This window comes from Erithacus rubecula, assembly GCF_903797595.1.
Source record: "Erithacus rubecula genome assembly, chromosome: 26".
NCBI lineage: Eukaryota > Metazoa > Chordata > Aves > Passeriformes > Muscicapidae > Erithacus > Erithacus rubecula.
In genome coordinates this window covers 219,348-237,605 of record NC_136678.1, presented here as the reverse complement: position 1 = coordinate 237,605, position 18,258 = coordinate 219,348, and the positions used below count along the sequence as shown (strand labels likewise).

At 42.8% G+C, this 18,258-nt stretch overlaps 1 protein-coding gene across 2 annotated transcripts; it reads right to left on the bottom strand.

The window, feature by feature from the left end:
- Positions 1–2,244: 2,244 nt before the first annotated feature.
- Positions 2,245–14,200, bottom strand: LRIF1 (ligand dependent nuclear receptor interacting factor 1). Of its 2 annotated transcripts, XM_079327334.1 has the most exons (5): positions 14,035–14,165; positions 10,287–10,362; positions 6,704–8,219; positions 5,055–5,333; positions 2,245–3,792 (listed from the first exon to the last, which is right to left on the bottom strand). In XM_079327334.1, the coding sequence occupies exons 3-5, from the start codon at positions 8,204–8,206 to the stop codon at positions 3,331–3,333; spliced, it is 2,244 nt and encodes a 747-aa protein (XP_079183460.1). In that variant the 5' UTR covers positions 8,207–8,219; positions 10,287–10,362; positions 14,035–14,165; the 3' UTR covers positions 2,245–3,330. The 2 variants fall into 2 exon arrangements, with proteins under 2 accessions (XP_079183460.1, XP_079183459.1); XM_079327333.1 differs by lacking the exon at positions 10,287–10,362 and having other exon boundaries at positions 14,035–14,200.
- Positions 14,201–18,258: the final 4,058 nt, after the last annotated feature.

Here is an 18,258-nt window from a genome sequence, read left to right as displayed (position 1 = left end):
TCACATAGAAGTTCTGGGGCTGTGGTGGGTCTCCAATACAGGAGACAAGCACAGGGACAGTCCTGGCCAGACTTCAAGGTGCCAGTTTTGGCTAATGTTGGCAATGTGCCCAGCACCATCTTTGCTTCCTGCTCTGTTCTGTCCAGGATTAATTCTGTCCACTTCTGCTCTTTGGATGCTGAAATTCCTAAAAGGTCTTCCACTGATTCTTCCCAGGAATTTGCTTGAAGTAATTTGTAACTCATATCCTAAATCCATGGATTTTGTGTGTACTTAGCACAGCAATCTCAGTGTGTAACACCATCCTGACAGCCTGGGCTGCACTCAGGGATGGCCACCAGTCACCTTCACTCCTGTGGTGACAGCGAGCATTCCCAGAACTCTAGTTCTTGTTACAGACTCTTCATAAATCGCAGGAGTCCAAGGATGAACAGGGCAGCAAAATCTAACCCATGCTGCAGATGTTGAGTCTGGATGAGGAGCAGCTCCAACAGCCTCAAGTTCCTTGGCTGTCAGAAGCCCCTTTGCTCCTCTTGGCACAACTTTCCCCCATCAGCACATCAAGAGGCTTCTCTTGGTTCTCAGTGATCCCTCCAACCTTGCATTGATGTTGTTCCAAGGAAATCTCTCTCTCTCCCATACTTGGTTTCACTGTTGTTTTGAAACAGTGTTTTCCATCACTATATTGGACATAGCCCATTCACTCTCTTCCACCAAATCCTGGTTACGTCTTCAAAATTTTGCAGTGAGGATTCTTCTCCCAACTCTGAGTATTTTATCGTCTCTATGAAAAACTCAGGTAAATGGACTACTTTGTTAGGGTAACAGAGGTTCTGGGAGATAGAAGATGGTGCACTGCAGAATGTCAATGCTGGAATGCTCAAGTGAAATAAGAGGGTAAGAGAACTCAGCTTCATTAATTTCTTTGGAGATCATTGGAAAATAGAGGAAAGACATTTTTTAGAGGACAGTAAGTGAGCAGAGCCTGTTGGAAGAGTATCTACCAGGTGACTGCAGCACCAGACATGACACAAGGCTTCTTCCTCCATCTCCTTCCCAATTCCCACTTCATCCTTTCAGGTGGGATAGTCAATGTCCTTCACAGTAGTCACACTGTGCTGTGCTTGGGATTTTGAGGAGACTGCTGATCACACACCTGTGTTTTGAGGAGAGCTTCCACGACATCTAGGTTTTCTCCTTCTCTGACTGTGCAGCCCCTAGCAGGCTTTGGATGGACAGGAATTTGGGGATGGACAAGAAACTGGGAGCAGACAGAGCCTGGACAGTCTTCCTAGACTGATGAAAGGGATATTCCACACCACAGGAGGCCATGCTCAGCAAATAAAAACTTTATGAAAGCAGGAGAATGGAAACACATTTCTGGTCACAGTATTTGTCTTCCTTGTGAATACTGCACACACGAGACCCCAGACACAGCCAATCTTCTGCCTGCTGATAGGATGTGGTGACTGAATCCCTCCTTTTATTTTTTATGCAAGCAGTTTTTGCTTGACATGTTAAACTGCCTTTATCCCCACCCACAATTCCATTCTTCCATTTTCCCTCATCCCACAGGAGAAGTGCAAGTGGAGCATGTGCATGTCTGGGAGTTGGCCAATTCAGTCCATTCATTCCCAAAACACCCATCCCATACTCAGTGAGCCCATGGATACCACAGTACCACCCTGACTTCCTTGTTCCGCCACACTTCCATCCTACCAAGTTATCTCAATCACTACAGTTTATTTTCTTTATTCATCTTTCCTCCTCAGCCACCACAGTGAATTTGGTCCATTACTTTGGTCTAGCTCAAGCTCTCCCCATTCCTGAAAGTGTCGAAGGCCAGGCTGGATGGGGCTTGGAGCTACCTGGGATAGTGGAAGGTGTCCCTGCCCGTGGCAGGGGGTAGAATGTGATAAGCTTTAAGGTGCCTTACCCCAAACCACCCCAAACCCTTCTCTGATTCTGTCATTCTCCAGAGCAGGAGCTTCCTCTTTCTTCCCTTGTAAAAACCTCTCCTGCCTCTCCAATCCACTGGAATTTTTTCCACTGTCAAAACTTATATAAATAAGGAATATGGGACTAAGCTCTTCAAGAAACATCCATCTTCCACCAAAACCCTACAGATAAACTGGGCATCCATGGGATAATAAATGAAAACCCTACAGACGAAAATCTGCTTAAACAAATTAAACAAGATAAGAATAAAAAAAAAAGGCAAGGACAGAAAAAAACAGCCTCTCATGAAAACAAATCTGCAGCAGAGCTCTGCTGGGATTGGTGAAGTTTAACATAGACATAAATAGACAAGAACAAAACAATGACAAACTCCGCTGTCAAAAAAAGTTATTAACTGGTGGAAGGGAAACTGAAAACTGCAGAAGGAACCTGCAAGGATCAAAGACATAGACAACAGAGGACAAGGAAAGACATCCCTACACACACAACAGAGCATGATGGGAAAATACACACAAAGTTCCATAAAAATTAGGATGTAAGTCTGAGGGCACATCCCCTCCTATAAGGTGAGCTAAGGTACAACTGAAGGTGGCAAGAGACACATTTAAACAACAACAAATTATAAGACACTCATTGAGGATTGTTAAAGATACCATCCAGGGATAAAGAAGTCTTTTAGCTTCAAGAAATTGTTATTAATAGAATTCTGTTTAAAAAAAATACATCCCACACTACCAAAACAACCTCACAACAGAATTTCCACATTGCACAGCTGGCCATGGCCTTATAAAGGCTCACAATAATGACAGGAAGAGCCATGAATCCACACAACTGTCACAGGGCTCCTCCTGCCTCTGTCCTCACATCTGCAAGAAGTTTTGTATAAATATCTGCATTGTTACTGTCCAAAGTCTAATTTTCAGATCCTTTAAATAGCATTTATTAACCACTGACTGTTGACCTCTTCTGAAAATTGACAGTTCTCAGGAATTCATCAAAGTTCTCATGCACATGAGAAAAACAAAGAAGTATCTACAACTAGGGTTTGCAGTTTGCATTGGGGTTGTAAGAGCCAAGCCATGGAATTTGAAAGGGGAAAGTTTATTTCCTAAGACTAATACAGAACCCCCTTGATTCAAAATATGGGGAATATGCTGGTAAAAATGCCCTTTGTCTGTGCTCTTGGATCATGTCCCGATGGTCCGAATCTGTCATTTCTGGATTTAACAAAAACCTACAGTTCTCTAAATACACACGTACTTAAATTTTATCTAGTTCTTCTATCTACCAGAAATATTAATTTAAGCAAGGGATTTCCTCTTGAAGTCACAGAAGAGGTGATGCACGAGGGTGATCCCCAGGGCAGGTGTCTCAGCTCTGCTGCATTTCCCAGCGCATTTCCTCCAGCGCTGCCTCCCGCTCTCGCAGCAGCTGCTTCAGGCGCTTGATTTTTTCATCCCTTATCGTCTCATCCAGGTCCGGGGGAGCCACAGGGAAAGCATCATCTCGGAAAGAACCTTCCAGAACTGAAGTATCCTCTTCAGAAGTCACTAAAAGTGAAATCCCTGGGTGGGTAGTGTCACTGTACCGGGGCAGTATGTCCTGCTCCGAGTCCCTCCCTTGGGACACTCCAACAGAGCCACTGGGAACACTTGGCTGTGGTGAGGCTGCTGCAGGTGCAATGGTAAGTGCACTGGAAGTCGAGCTGGTGGTTTCTAAACTGGGACTTGTGGCTGGTTTGATTGAAGTTCTCCTCCTCTTGCCACTGTCCAACAAAGGTGAGGATTTTATTTTCCTTTTCCTAATCAAATCCTCTTCCAGATCCACAATTATCTGCACAGTAGAAACAGACAAAATTCACTTCTGTTAAACTTGGCATCAGCTACATTATAACACCAAGTTCTCTAAGCATAAATAATGAGTTATTTGCTGCAAGCTTTTAAAAATTACTTCCTGGAAGAAGTTCCTTTCAGCAAAGGAACAAACATATTTCTGCACTTGATGATATTTCAGCAAAGATTCTCAGTTAACAACTCCAGAACACTGAGTTCCTTCCTTAGTCAACACTGCATGTCTGCCTTTCCTGGGCACGTCCATCATCTCCTGTGGCTGTTTAAGTTAACAGTACTGCAAGACAAAAACTTTCTAATTTGGTGGGAAAGTTCAGTGTAGAAGAATTCTTCATGTCTACATTTCCAAAACCTCACTCTGAGAAGCAATGTCCATTATTAGACTAAATTCTTCCCAGATGTTTTATTACTTGAATCAGAGAATCACACCCTGGTTTGAGTTGGAACAGACCTTGAATCCCTTTCCATTCCACCCCCTGCCATGGGCAAGGACACCATCCAATGAGACCTGGTTGCTCCAATCTCCATCCAACCTGGTGTTGGACACTTCTAAGGGATGGGTTAATGTTAATGTTTGTTAATGTTAATGTTAAGAGCGGCCATGGATCTGCTCAATTATTAGCACAAAATTAGTAAAACCTGAGAAAGTCTTTGATTGAGTTGAGTAGAATCACACAGAAGAAAATATAGCCAAACAGAAATACTTGGATGGAAAAAATCCTTTTCATACATTAACATGGAAGTTCTCGCTTCCAGAAGTACCCAACCAATGACAAAGTTTATATTTGTACGTTTATATTATTTGTAATTCTAAAGATTGGACAGATCCATTAGTAAATTTCTTTTAACAAACCCATTCCTCTGCCTGTACCCACTGCACTGCTAGACAAACATAACCATCTGCAGAGGCTTAAATATAAATCAGGATCCTGAGGAGGTCTGGCCCCTATTCCAACAAGGACCATCACCACAGTAGTAGGGACAGTAGGGACAGTCTTCTCATAAGCATTTGTTGTTTCAAATTTCCTCCAGTAGAACCCAAAAACACGGATAAAAATTCCTAGAGGGTGCTGAAGTCATACAGAAATCTTAAACAAATTCTAGGAACAATTTTCACAGAGATCCCAACAACTCCTGAGTCTCCTGGTGAATCTAGAGGTAGGAGGCTCCAAACATGCCCAGTTTTGTACTGACTAAACATACACTGCTTTCTGAGTGTGTTTAGCACTGAGAAATCCCAGATACCTTTTGCTCTTTTACACATTCCTGATGATGACTCCTTATTTCCACATCCAATGAGGATGAACTGCAAGAATCATTTTTCCTCTCCAAGCTGTTACTGGAACAAACCCTTTCTTCTGGGTTCTCACAGAAGGCCCTTAATGGTATTCTCATAAGGTAAACTTTCTCTTCCTTAAAGAGACCAAATTTTTTCCTTAATTCCAAGTATTGTCTCCAGTGTGGGTGCTCTTGGTGTTTGATTTGAATAACCTTTCCCGGTGAATCCATCTTTTCACATTGGATCTGAAATACAGAAACAGTGAGAGAGCCATCAATCACTCTCTCACTTTCTCTCTTTCTATATATATATGTAGATATATAGATAAAATATATTAATATACAAAAAATAGGTACTAGAAAGACATTTATTTTGTCTGCCATTCTTCAAGAGCTACATTTAACACAGGTAACATTTAACACAGACAAGCCAACTTTGATAAATTATATGTAAATTATCGTAGGTCTAACCCTTGTTATTTAACATTCCAAGTACATTGTGGAACATCCAGAAAATGTCCCAGCCAACCAGCACCCACAGAAATAAAAGAAGCAACAAAAGAATCACTTGTTCTACCCCTTCAAAATACCAAAGGAAGAGGAGCAAAGAGCAGGTAGTGTCGTTACTCTGCAATCCAGGGGTTTGCAAGTTTAGGGACAAGAACACCAAATTTGCTGAGCTATTTCTCACCAAGGCTAAAGCAAATGCAAATGCTTACACTCAGCATCACACAGCACTGAAGAAAATAAATGGTACTCAACCATTTTTCACATGACAAACAATCAAAAAACTAGGTCTTACAGTCTGTTGCAACAATTAAATGTCTAAAATTTGCAAAAATATACCCAGCTGACATTTCTGTTCTGCCTGGACAACACAAACTAATTTCAGAATTATTTTTTTCTTCAGAGACAAATTCATCCTGGCCTCTGGAGCTACTAAAAACATGACTCCCAATCCGGCATGGGGAGTTTGGGGATTGAAGGCTTACAACTTTTAACATATTTTCAACATTATGATCTTACAAGAATATGTCAATGCAGCTATTAAGGAACTCAAGAGTTCCTTCTGCCTGATGTAGACCCAGGAGTGAAGGAGATGGACCCTCCCCACTAGGGCAGGGGAGGAAGGAAACACAGCTCCTGCCCATGGCCATCAGAGCAAGCAGAGCCTGGAGCCAACAGTGCCACAGCAGAGCTGTCTCTGGAGGACAGACTCTGCTTTTCCAACTTGTCTTCCTCTTGTGAAGCCACAAACTTGTTCTTCTCTACCCTACATCAACCCTACAGTCCTAAGGCTGTGCTGTGAGCATGTGGCATCAACATCTAGGAGCCCAAACCATGAACAGCCTCCCTGGAGTTCAGTTATCACTGACCATTTATCCTGGGAGGAAATCAAAGGCACCTTTCCTCCGCCCCTTTCTTTTCTATGCATTTCTCACTTGCACAGTGCAAAATTATTGGGAAAAAGGCCATTTATTGGTTAGAACCAACCTCAGAGCAGCATTTCCAGGATATCTAGTTACAAAAATGTGCAAACTTATGAAGAGCCACCTAAAACCAGGACCACAGAACCACTGAGCAGACACTGAGGTGGCACATTTATGATTTATTACCTTTGGCCCGTCTTCACTGACAGCACATTCCTGCTTAGCCTGAGGTAACACAGCCCCTGCTGCTTTTGGGGAATGACTCATGTCTTTGCCATTTTGCCACACACTTTCCTGCATCCCTACTGCTGGAACTGAGATCACTCCACTGCAAGAAACACTCTTGGTGAAGGGCAAACTCTGTCTCTGGATTACAGTGGGATCCTGCTGATAAGCATCTGATACCAGCGGAGCTGCAGGTGTGGATTTTAAGTCATTTCTTAAGGCAATCGGTGAAGAATTATTGGAGACTGTACATGGTTTTGGGTCTTTCTGAGACAGCACCACTCCTTTGCTTTTTGACAACACCAGATTCACCACTTTACTGGTTATTTTATTGACTTTGGTAGAATCAATTTGCTTGGTTGTCTCCTTTTTCAGTAAACCATCAGAAGAGGAAGATGTTTGTTTTTCAGCCTGGGCTGACAGAACATCAGAGCCTCTTTTGGTCAATAAATAGATTTTCCCATTGTACATGACCAGAGCATTTTCTTTTAATGGTGTGATTTTGGTTTGGTTTCCACCAGGACCATTAGAGCAGAGTGGCAAAATATTTGCAGAATTAACTTCTACATTCTTTGTGTCTGATAAAGTTTTCAAGATCTTGGATGCCACATTATTTGAAGATTTTACAGGGATAAGACAAGCTGCTGAGAGTGGGGCAGTTTCTTGCACAATCCATTTCATGGGAGTTTGCTGCCCCTCAGATGTGACTGGCTCGGGAGAAGAACCTGACTCCTTTTGGGCAGCTGTCACAATCAGTGTCTTTGAAACTTCTGTGGCAGGTTTGGGGCAAAAGCTCTGCAAGTGCTTGGGCAGGACTTGGGGGGTTTTCACTGTGTTCACAGGTGACACGTAAATCACCATCGGCGTTTTTGTACTGTCGGCTCCTCCAGGCGCATTGGTGGCTGCAGCTGCCAGGATTTTTTGCTGTATTGCAGGTGGCAAAAGAGACGCTGGGACAGATTTCACTTCTGCATCAGCTGGAATCTGGAGGTGGTGTCCAGAGGGCAGCACTGGAGACTTGACAGTCACTGGGAGGGGTTTGGTGTTCACCACCATATAGGTTGTGCTGCTCTGGTGAGAGGAGCTCATGATGCCAATGTTCTGCAAGGACACTCCATCCGTGGGCGTGCAGCTGCTCTGGGCACTGGCAGCTGCACTTGGAATCAAGCTTTCCTTTTCAGAACCTGCCCTAGCACTTTCCTGCTTGTCTAATGTCCTTGTAAGAATAATCCTTCCAGGGTTAGGAGGCTGAAATATAGGTATCTTAACAGATGAAGGTGCAGTAGTATTGCCAAGCTGTGTCTTAAAAGTAAGATGGACTGGGCTAGAAATATTCGCGTTAGAATTATTTGGCATGGCTGGAGACTGAGCTATTGGCACAAAGCTTCCAGAAGTTTTAGAAATGGGAAGCAATTTCAGAAGGTTTTTTCCATCTGGTCCCGTTGTCTGAATGACTCGGTACATACAGCCTGTAATGCTTAACAAAGAAAAGGGAAAAGAGAGAAAAATGAAAGGCAGTGTAAGTGAGTAAGCATAGGTACTTTAATTCATGAGCATCAGTGAACTCTACACCTGGGGCTGAAGCAGATGAACTCCTGGAAAATGCCTGAGCTAATCTTCAGGAGCTTCCTACTGACCTACCTCAGTTTCCATTTCAGACTACCTCAGACTGTCTGAAAATAGTGCCCAACTTCTAGACCCCAGAGTAGCAAGAAATGGCATATTTTTCAGATTAAAAATAAGTTAAAAGACCCCAGGAAACATCTAACATTATTCTTCCCCTTATGGGGCCTTTCATTATGAAAATGAAACCACTACCTCACGATTTCCCAGAGAAGCCTTATTTTTCCCTTTCCCACCTCCCTGTTACCATTTATATCCTTCCTGACTGCTATGAACTATGAATTTCAAGAGCACTTCAGGAAAATACAGGGAGAGTAGTTGCATGGCAAGATGGAAGGAGAAATTCAGACATAACAAAGGAATTTAGAAGCAGAATGCATTTATCTTGTGGAACAGGTGGCTCCTGTGTCTCCATCACATCTGCCCAGCATTCTGGAGGCAGATACAGAGGTGGTTCATCCTCAAAGAGATGGAAAACCCTCAAAGGCTACTGGGCTATGAACATTTTTGAGAACAGAAGTTTAAGTCTGGGAAGGAAAAAGCTTCAAAACCAATGAGGAACATATGGAAAGAGCACCAGGGACATCTGGAGAGAAAACAGAGATTTCTTGCAGGTAAAGGTAAGAACTTGCCAAGAGACAGACAGATCTTGTCAAAACATAAGTTAGTTGTGACTGCTCCAAATGCCAAGATTTTTTTGAGTCCATGGCAAGACAAAGAACCTTTCCCGCTTCAGGGGAGTTTGCACAAGCAGGCTCTTCTGCCACAACTCCTGGACTCTTGAGCAGAACAATCTACTACCCAAAGCACAGCAGAGACATGTGTGGACAAACAGAGCTGCCCTCACTGAAAAGAAGAGACCAAATCACTGGAAGTTGTTTCCTGACACAGAACCAGAGCAATTAAAAGGCAGAGCTGCCAACTCCACCTGGAGTCACCAAGAGCACCAGCTCCACCCCATCGACTTCGTACACCAATAAATGCCTTGGGAATACAGACATGGAGTAGCTCCCAGTGCCATCCCAATCACATCAGTGCTGTGTTCTGCTTTCTGTCAGTTTTGAAACCAACATTTTTTCTCTTCAAGCTTCTGACTCAGCTTGGAGCAGTGCCTGGGAGAGCTCAGTCCTGGGAGAGCATCCCACCACTGTGTCTGCTCAGGACTCAGCCAACCTTTGCCTTTTCCCATCAAGTGGGAAGTCACAGGAATGCTCTTCCCTCCCAAAGTCGGGCAGCTGCTGCTGGGGATCCCACTCCCCTGGGGACAGACACAAACACCCCACTACTGTCTGCCCAACACACTAAAGCATCAGGCACACAGAGCTTTCCTTGCTGTCACCTTGGAATTAACTCCTACATCTAGTATTTTGGTACAATGCCTCATTTCTGGTCACAATGTGTGAAAACTGAGATTTTTACATGAGCTATCGATGCAGTGGGCAGGAAATTCTGCAGTACTTTTGTTTTTAAAGTACTGAAAATTAAAATACGGGCAATATATCACATGGTTCCTAAGGGAAGCTGTGACTGGAGGGCTTAGCAACAAAATGGAATTGGAGGCTTTGTAATAAAAAACGAGAGTTGAGATGAACTAGCACTGACAGGCAACAATCTGACAGAACACAGTTTTGCTTCAATGAAGAGGAAGCAGAAATATTTGTGTGTTTGAACATAATTAAAGCAGAGAAATAAGACTTTTGGAGCTCTTTAAACCTCCCAGCACTACTGACAATGCAAATGAGGAACAGCAGCAGCTCCTGGACAACACTTTGTCTGCTCTGTGCGTTGAATCTCTCAACACTTCTTTCATAACTCCATGATCTACAGCCTCAATTTTGTTTCTATATAAAAAGTAAAGGCAAATTCAGAAGGAATTTTTCAGCAAGTCCCACAAATGTGGAACAGACAAACAGGCACTTACCTGCACCCCAACTAACTAGGGCTGCAAATTGACACTAAGGGGCAGAAGAAACCTCCGAAGAGGCTTGTTCCTCCACCTGTCAAAGCAAAGGGACACTTCTAACTTTTGGGCAAGAGGAGGGGGAGCGGATCAGAAGAAGAGGAAGCAAGAAAGAGAGGGAGAGATGAGCTGAAGATATCTTTGTATCAATATTTTCCTCTGCCAGTTTCCAGCATTGACCTCCTCATTCCACCTGGAATCACCATTCACCTCCAGCTTGACAAGACTTACAAACTAGTTTTGACTGTGCCACAAACAGGAACTGAAAAGCAAACTGGGAGAAAAGCACCAGTAAAAAAATCTCATTTGCCTGAATTTCATATTATTCTGCTTTTAATGACTACAGAAGGCAACTGTAGCTTTTTATCTGCATGAAAAAGAAAAAGATATCACAAAATTGTAATTGCCCGGGAAATAACATTCTTTATCTATAAACAAGTATCAGGTATTTACATGTTTGGAGAATGATAAAAAGCTAATGGATAGGCAAGAGAAAAGGAAAAGTCCAAGGAGATACTGAGAAGTGGAATTCACACAGATTTACTCAAACAACAGAGGAGAGAAAGGATCACTGCAAATGTTTTTAGCTCTTTAAGTTGAAAAGGTGCAATTGCAACAGTTTCACAGCATGAAGCTTTTCCCAAGTGATACAATGAAATAACCATAAGGAAGTTTCATGTTACCAGAATAAAATAAAGCACCATCTCCATACATTTCTGAGTGATGAAGAGGAGAGTTAGAAGTTGTTTTGCTTCAGTGTTCAAAGTCACTGCTTCTTTGAATTAATGAATCTTTAAGAATCTCTTGAGCAGAATAACAAAAACTCCCTCAGTATCCCCTTTTTAGGGTGTCAGATTAATTCGAATAAAGAACAGGTTCATTTTTTTCCTAAAACAAAGAAAAAAAACCAAAACAAAGCAAAATAGGAAATCTGTATCATGTCAGGTTGTCCTTGGGGTTTCTCCCATAGTTACTGAAGCAGAGTTTTCTCTTCCCCTCTTCATCCTACTTCACTTCCCAAACCCGTAAGAATAAACCTCCTCAAGTTTCATATGCAAACACTCAGAAATAATTGTGTTGTTATGATACTTTAGAAAGGCCTGAGGCATATCCATGAGCAAACCTTAAGGGAAAACAAAGCTCATGAAAGGCTGAAAAAAATGGACTGGTAGAAATGTTATTTAACATCACCAGAGAAATTATCAAATTCAGTAAATACAATCAAATAAAATTCTGTGACATTCACAGAGAGATCTGCCAACCAGATCACATTTTCTGGACCTAAAAAGGAGATTTACTTTGGTAAAGAATCTGTGTGTGGCAACACCAACATCTCCCTATGGATGTGGCATTAAGGAAGGCAGGAAAGCAGAGAAAACAGAAAGAAACTGGAAGATTTATTTCTTTACTTACTTATTTCAAGACAGAAAAATAAAAAGAATAATCTACATTTCCTTCAGTTCACCAGAATTCCTGTTTTCTTGACCAGACATACCAGTCTTACTGTCTAAACTTCTCTCACTGTTCATTACTCTCAGTAAGCAGCACAAAACACAAAATACCAAGTATTTATTCACCTTCTGTCCTTTATGCTTGTATTAACAAAAACACCCTTGGATTTTTTTCAAGAAACAGGAATATTTATTTTTGCCAAATAAGTTCATTCACCAAATCCAGTGCAACACCACCATGATTCCCACAGAAATCCTGACTGTGCCATTAAAAAATGCATCAAAGGAGACCAAAGAGACAGACTGGCTCAATTTTACTGTAAAGTCCTAAGAAGGAACAATGAGGTACTTTTCTATCCACTGCCTCCACTCTCAGCTGTTCCTTTAGGCACAACTTTCATTCACAAATGCAAATAAATAACCAAGGAGAGTATGGGCCACTCCAGAGGACCAAGAGAATTTATTTCAATAGGTTCAGTTGGATCCAGGAAGTGGCAAATTAATAATTTATTGTCAATTGGAAATGTGTGCCCAGGGACAAAGTAAAATTAATTGATTGTAGTTGATACATATTTATTTTATACAGCTGCATTCGTTCTATGGATTATCTGAAAATTGTAATAGTAATGATAAAAATAAATATATAGTAACATATGATAATATATAGTAATTATAGTAACATATAGTAATGCTAAAAATAAATATATAGTAACATATAATCTAGATAATATACAACAATCATCATTATTATCATTATCATCATCTAAAGGCAATTTAAAAATTGATGTTGAATTTGGAGGAATCTTGACCAGAATTTCAGTTCAAGGCATCTCGAATGACCTGAGGTTTTACCCTAAACCAGAAGCTTTCGATAATAGCAGAGAAACAACTCTCTGTTTGATTGTTTCTGGAACTCTTTTCATCCACTGCGGAATATTCCCTGGAGCACAGATAATTGTGGATGTGCAAACTGCCAGGAAACACTCCCTGTGCTCCACTATGGACACAACTCTCCTGCTCCACGACTGGATCCTCCTCCAGCCACAACACCTCTGGTAGAATCTGCGACCATCAAAAACACCCAGCATGGATCCCACGGCAGCCCCGGGATTCAGAAACCACCCAGAACTCATCCCTGAACACACAAAGCACCCTGAGAACTCCTGAGAGACAGAAAGGCCAGGAGCCAAAGCAGGGCTGCAGCCGTGGGCCTGCTGAGCTCCAGCCTAAAGCAGGAAGGGAAGCACAGAGAGCTGGCAGCCTGGAGAATTCCCTCAGCACCACTGCAGCCAGGATGGCCCAGCACAGGCACCTCCCTGTGCTTCGGCCAGAATGAGAGAAACCCAGAGAGTTCAGGGAAGAGAGCAGAGCTGGGGAAGGGGCTGGAGCCCCGGGAGCAGCTGGGGGAGCTGGGAAGGGGCTCAGCCTGGAGAAAAGGGGCCCCAGGCAGGACCTTCGGGCTCTGCACAGCTCTCTGACAGGAGGGGACAGCAGGGGGGGTCGGGCTCTGCTCCCAGGGAACAGGGACAGGACGAGAGGGAACGGCGCCAAGCTGTGCCAAGGGAGGTTTAGGTTGAGTATTAGAAAAATATTCTTTCAGGAAATGGTGGCCAAAGACTGGTAAACGCTTCCAGAGGCAGAGTCACCATCTGCAGAAGTGTTAAAAAAAATGAGTGGATGTGGCACTTGGGGACTTGGGTTAGTGGTGAATGTGGCAGTGCTCGGGGAATGGTTGGACTCATTAATCTTTAAGAGCTTTTCCAACAGAAATAATTCCGCAGTGACAACAAATACCAAGAGCCTCTGACAGCAAAACACAACTAGCGTCGAGCCGGAGACGGTACTGCACGTGGGAGAGGCTGGAACTATAACAGAGTGCTCTGCTCGGATTGGGAACGGGAAAAAGGGAGGAGGAAAGCAAAGGAGGAGGAAGGGAGGAAGGGAGGAAGGGAGGAAGGGAGGAAGGGAGGAAGGGAGGAAGGAAGGAAGGAAGGAAGGAAGGAAGGAAGGAAGGAAGGAAGGAAGGAAGGAAGGAAGGAAGGAAGGAAGGAAGGAAGGAAGGAAGGAAGGAAGGAAGGAAGGAGTAAGAAAGGAATGGAAGGAAGAAAGGAAAGAGACAGAAAGGAGTAAGAAAGGAATGGAAGGGAAGGGAACGAATAAGAGCACGCCCTCCCCGCCACCCCCCGCCGGGCCCGCCGCCCCCGCCCTCCCGTTTCCGCCCACGGGTCCCGGCAGGGCGGGGAGCGGCGGGACCGTACCTGGCGGGGCGTCCCTGCGAGCCGGATCCCCGGGCCCGCCCGTACTCACAACTGCGCCCGTTGCTCAAGGCTCCGCGACATGGCGGGGCGGCCCCGCCGCGGCTCTGCATGCGCGTCACTTCCGCCCGCCCGCCCCTGCAACGACCGCTTCCGGAATGCCACTTCCGGGAAGTGGCGCCACCCGGCGGCCGCGAGCGGCACCGCGGGCGTGGCGCTTCCGGTGCGGGCGGAAACGGGCGGGGCGGGGCAGCGGCCTCAATTTGCATATGCAAATATGATAATGTCTACTATAATATGATGTTACATAGATGTCTATAATACAATGTTCTAATGTTGTAATGCAAGGACAGGTGTGTCAGAGGAAGTGGGGTGAATGCAATGTGAGAAGCATTGTATGCTATCAGTGAGATTTATATGTAATGTGTATTATGTAATATATAAAATTATAATAGATCATCTAATGTAATGATACAATTGTATAATTATAATTAATTGTGGTAAAATAAATTGAAATAAAAGTCATAAATAATTACATAATCAGACAATAAAATTGTATCATTATTATGGTCTTAAATTTTATATAATCTGTATTACAGATTACATGAGGTAAATATATTTTTGTATTACATTATGTAGATGCTATGAAAAGAGACATCTGAGCCTTCACAGACTACAAATGTATATGTTTACATAAAATGAGATTGTGTGAGGCTGTGATATATGTACATATATAATATGTAATTACAGATAATGTTCTAATATAGCAGCATGTATAGTACCCAACAACAAGCAATAACATGACTCTGTAGGATGTAATAGTAAATAAAAGTACAAATAATATACTGTGTAACACATGACAGATATAAAATATCCTCTACATTCTGTTATATATTCTGTGTTACTAGATTTATATAGAGAAGTGAAAGAGTGCCTGGCAGTGTGTGCATTTGTAAAGTGTAAAAGTGTGTGTGTGTATGTGCATAAAATGGTGAGTGAAAATAACACAAATCATATATATTGGTGTAACATTAGGATAGAGGGGTGTCTGAGACTATGTAAATACATGGACCTATAGACATGAAAGTGTGTGTATACAAGTGTATAAATACATATACTAAAGGTGATTATATTATATTATATTATATTATATTATATTATATTATATTATATTATATTATATTATATTATATTATATTATATTATATTATATTATATTATATTATATTATATTATATTATATTATATTATATTATATTATATTATATTATATTATATTAATTAGGTTGACAAGTTGGGGATTGGTCACAGGTTGGACTCAATGATCCTGGAGGGATTTTCTAACCTCAATGATTCCATGATTTGCAGTATCAGACTCTCTAACGCTGCAGTGAGGGAAGGGAAGGGAAGGGAAGGGAAGGGAAGGGAAGGGAAGGGAAGGGAAGGGAAGGGAAGGGAAGGGAAGGGAAGGGAAGGGAAGGGAAGGGAAGGGAAGGGAAGGGAAGGGAAGGGAAGGGAAGGGAAGGGAAGGGAAGGGAAGGGAAGGGAAGGGAAGGGAAGGGAAGGGAAGGGAAGGGAAGGGAAGGGAAGGGAAGGGAAGGGAAGGGAAGGGAAGGGTTTCAAAATCACCTTGTTATAAATGGGTATTGGATGTGTTCAATTTTGTCCAATTAATCAAACCACAAAGTTAAATTTAACAGTAATTTATTAATAATAGCCATTGTCTATAAATGAATATAATTAAAATGTATGAGTTATATAAATTTGAGTAAATACAAAATGTGGCAGCAATTTGATTATAATAGAGGTTTGGTTCGGTGAATAATGCATAAGCAAAACCGACTGGGGGGTACGGGGAGGGATTCTCCCTCCTGCATGTACCCAATCAGCCAAGCCAAAATCTCAATTATATACTGGTTACTAATGCATATTAATACAGAATGTTCTAGAAAGCTCCTCCTCCTTTCTATTCCCAAAATTCACATCACTGTGTTGTGTTGCCATGCGTCACCAGTGATCGGGGGTCTCTCCTCCTTTCAGGGTCTTGTTTCCAATGAAGACTCTGGGTCTTCCTCAGTGTTCGCTGTTTGACCTCTCAGGTAGCACAGACACACTGAGCTTAGGGTTATATAATAAATATATATTCCCACAAGAGGCCTCAGTCCAGTGACCAACTCTTTGGAATCACCCCAATTTGGCCCAACTCAAGGTCAAAAACCTATTTCTAGACACTTGTTCTTAGACCTATACCCTTCCCATCCTGCCTCCCACCTAACATCTGGACATTGAGTTTTTCTGCTTTGTTTAACCATTTCCTTAATCTCTTTTTGCCTTATAGCAATTAGATACCATTATTGATTAATTATAATGCCACAATTTTGCCAATATTGATACAATTTAATTAACACAAATCATTTATAACAACCTGTTAAAATCTTGCTTTACTAACCATAAATTGCCAAAGTGATGTGAAATGCTGGGGACACATTGGTTGCTATCTGCAGGTGAAGGAACAGCTTTGGAAGCTGTGTCCCTCCATCTGTGTCACAAGGCTTATTCTCCTTCTTTGGCAAGGATGAGCCCATGTAGTTTGAATGACTGTGTCAGCCCAAACCCCAACTTCCCAGAGCTTCAGCTGCTTCCCCAGCCCAGAGCCAACACACTGACAGTCACCAGTGTGGCCAAACATGGTGCTCCATGTCATGTTATCCATGAAGATGGGCCAGGTTATCCATGAAGAATGGGCTTGGAGCATCCTGGGATAGTGGAAGGTGTCCCTGCCCATGGCAGGAAGTGGGTTGGGATGAGCTTTAAAGTCCCTCCCAACCCAAACTGGTCTAGGATTCTGGGATTCTGAGATGTTAAAGAACTGCTTGAGAGATTCTTGTCACTAATTTGCATGTTGCTCCTTGGAAATAGACTGAAAGACCTTTTCATATTCTGTCCTCTCTTTCTCTTGCTTCATGACCAGGAGAATCCCAGAATCACTTGGGTTGAGAATTACTTGCAAGACCATCAAGTCCAACCTGTGACAGGTCACCAGCTGAACAAGAGCACTGAGCGCCACACAGTCACTCCTTGAAATGTCTGTGTTGAGTTGATGTGGCCAGAAATGTGTATTCTGTCACCATCTGTTGCAGCCGGGTGTGGCAGTGATCTTTATCTCCTGACACATATTATCTGCTAATGGGCCATCTTTAAACCAGCTGGGGCAATCATCTTTATCTTTTCCACAGCCATCCTCCCTCCAGGAGATATCATCTGCTGCTGGCCCATTGAGTCCCAGTGCATGACTGATAAAATTCCATCATCCCACTGGGAGATGCTCCAGCCAGGGGAGGAGCCAAGCCTTTCCTACCTAGATAAAAACTGAGATTTTGGATACCAAATTACCTTCTTTCCACTGGATTCCAGAGGAAAGCCAGACTTTTCCACATCATCCCTGGACCTTCAGAGGAAAACTGCACCTTCTCCAGGAGCACTGCTCCAACTGAACCACATCTGCCACTGCAGGAGGATGCAGCCACCATTGAATGGGACTGCTGCCAACACCCTGACTGACTGACAGGTGTCAGCTTGGATTCTGACTCTGGCAGGGTTGGGATTGTTCTTTGTAATACTGTATTTCTATTTTAATTTTCCCTGTAAAGAACTGTTATTCCTAATTTCCATATCTTTGCCTGAGACCCTCTTAATTTCAAAATTATAAAAATAATAATTTGGAGGAAGGGGGTTTGCATTCTCCATTTCAAAGAGAAGCTTCTGCATTTATTGGCAGACACCTGTCCTTCAAACCAGGACAATGCCCAATGACAGTGACTTCACCACCAATGCATCCCCCTTTTCCCCCCTCCACCCCAAGCAAGACAATGAGTCAAAACTCTCTGGATTTATGAATGTCCCGATTGTGGTAGCAACAGGGCGTTGGGGTAACACAGGAGAAAGTGAACTTCCTGAAGAAACTACATCCATCTCATGGAGTACCCACACTGGAGCAGAAATGCAAGGAAGAATGAGCAGCAGAGGGGAGTTTTTATGGACTGACCACATCCCCCATTCCCCATCCCCACTGCACTGCCCAGGCTGGAGGGAAAGAGAGGAGTTGGGGATGTGAAGCTGAGCCTGGGAAAAAAGTGATATAAATCTTGTATTGGTTTCTTACCATCCAACCATATTTTGATTTGCAATAAACTAAATTAATTTTTCCAACATCAAGTGTTTGCCCAT

Coding starts and splice junctions, on each gene's coding strand:
- LRIF1 (XM_079327333.1), bottom strand. CDS start 14,144: ATGCAGAGCCGCGGCGGGGCCGCCCCGCCATGTCGCGGAGCCTTGAGC. Junction 8,220..14,034: donor TCGCAGGGACGCCCCGCCAG/GTACGGTCCCGC, acceptor TTCTTTGTTAAG/CATTACAGGCTGTATGTACC. Junction 5,334..6,703: donor TCAGTGAAGACGGGCCAAAG/GTAATAAATCAT, acceptor TCTGTATTTCAG/ATCCAATGTGAAAAGATGGA.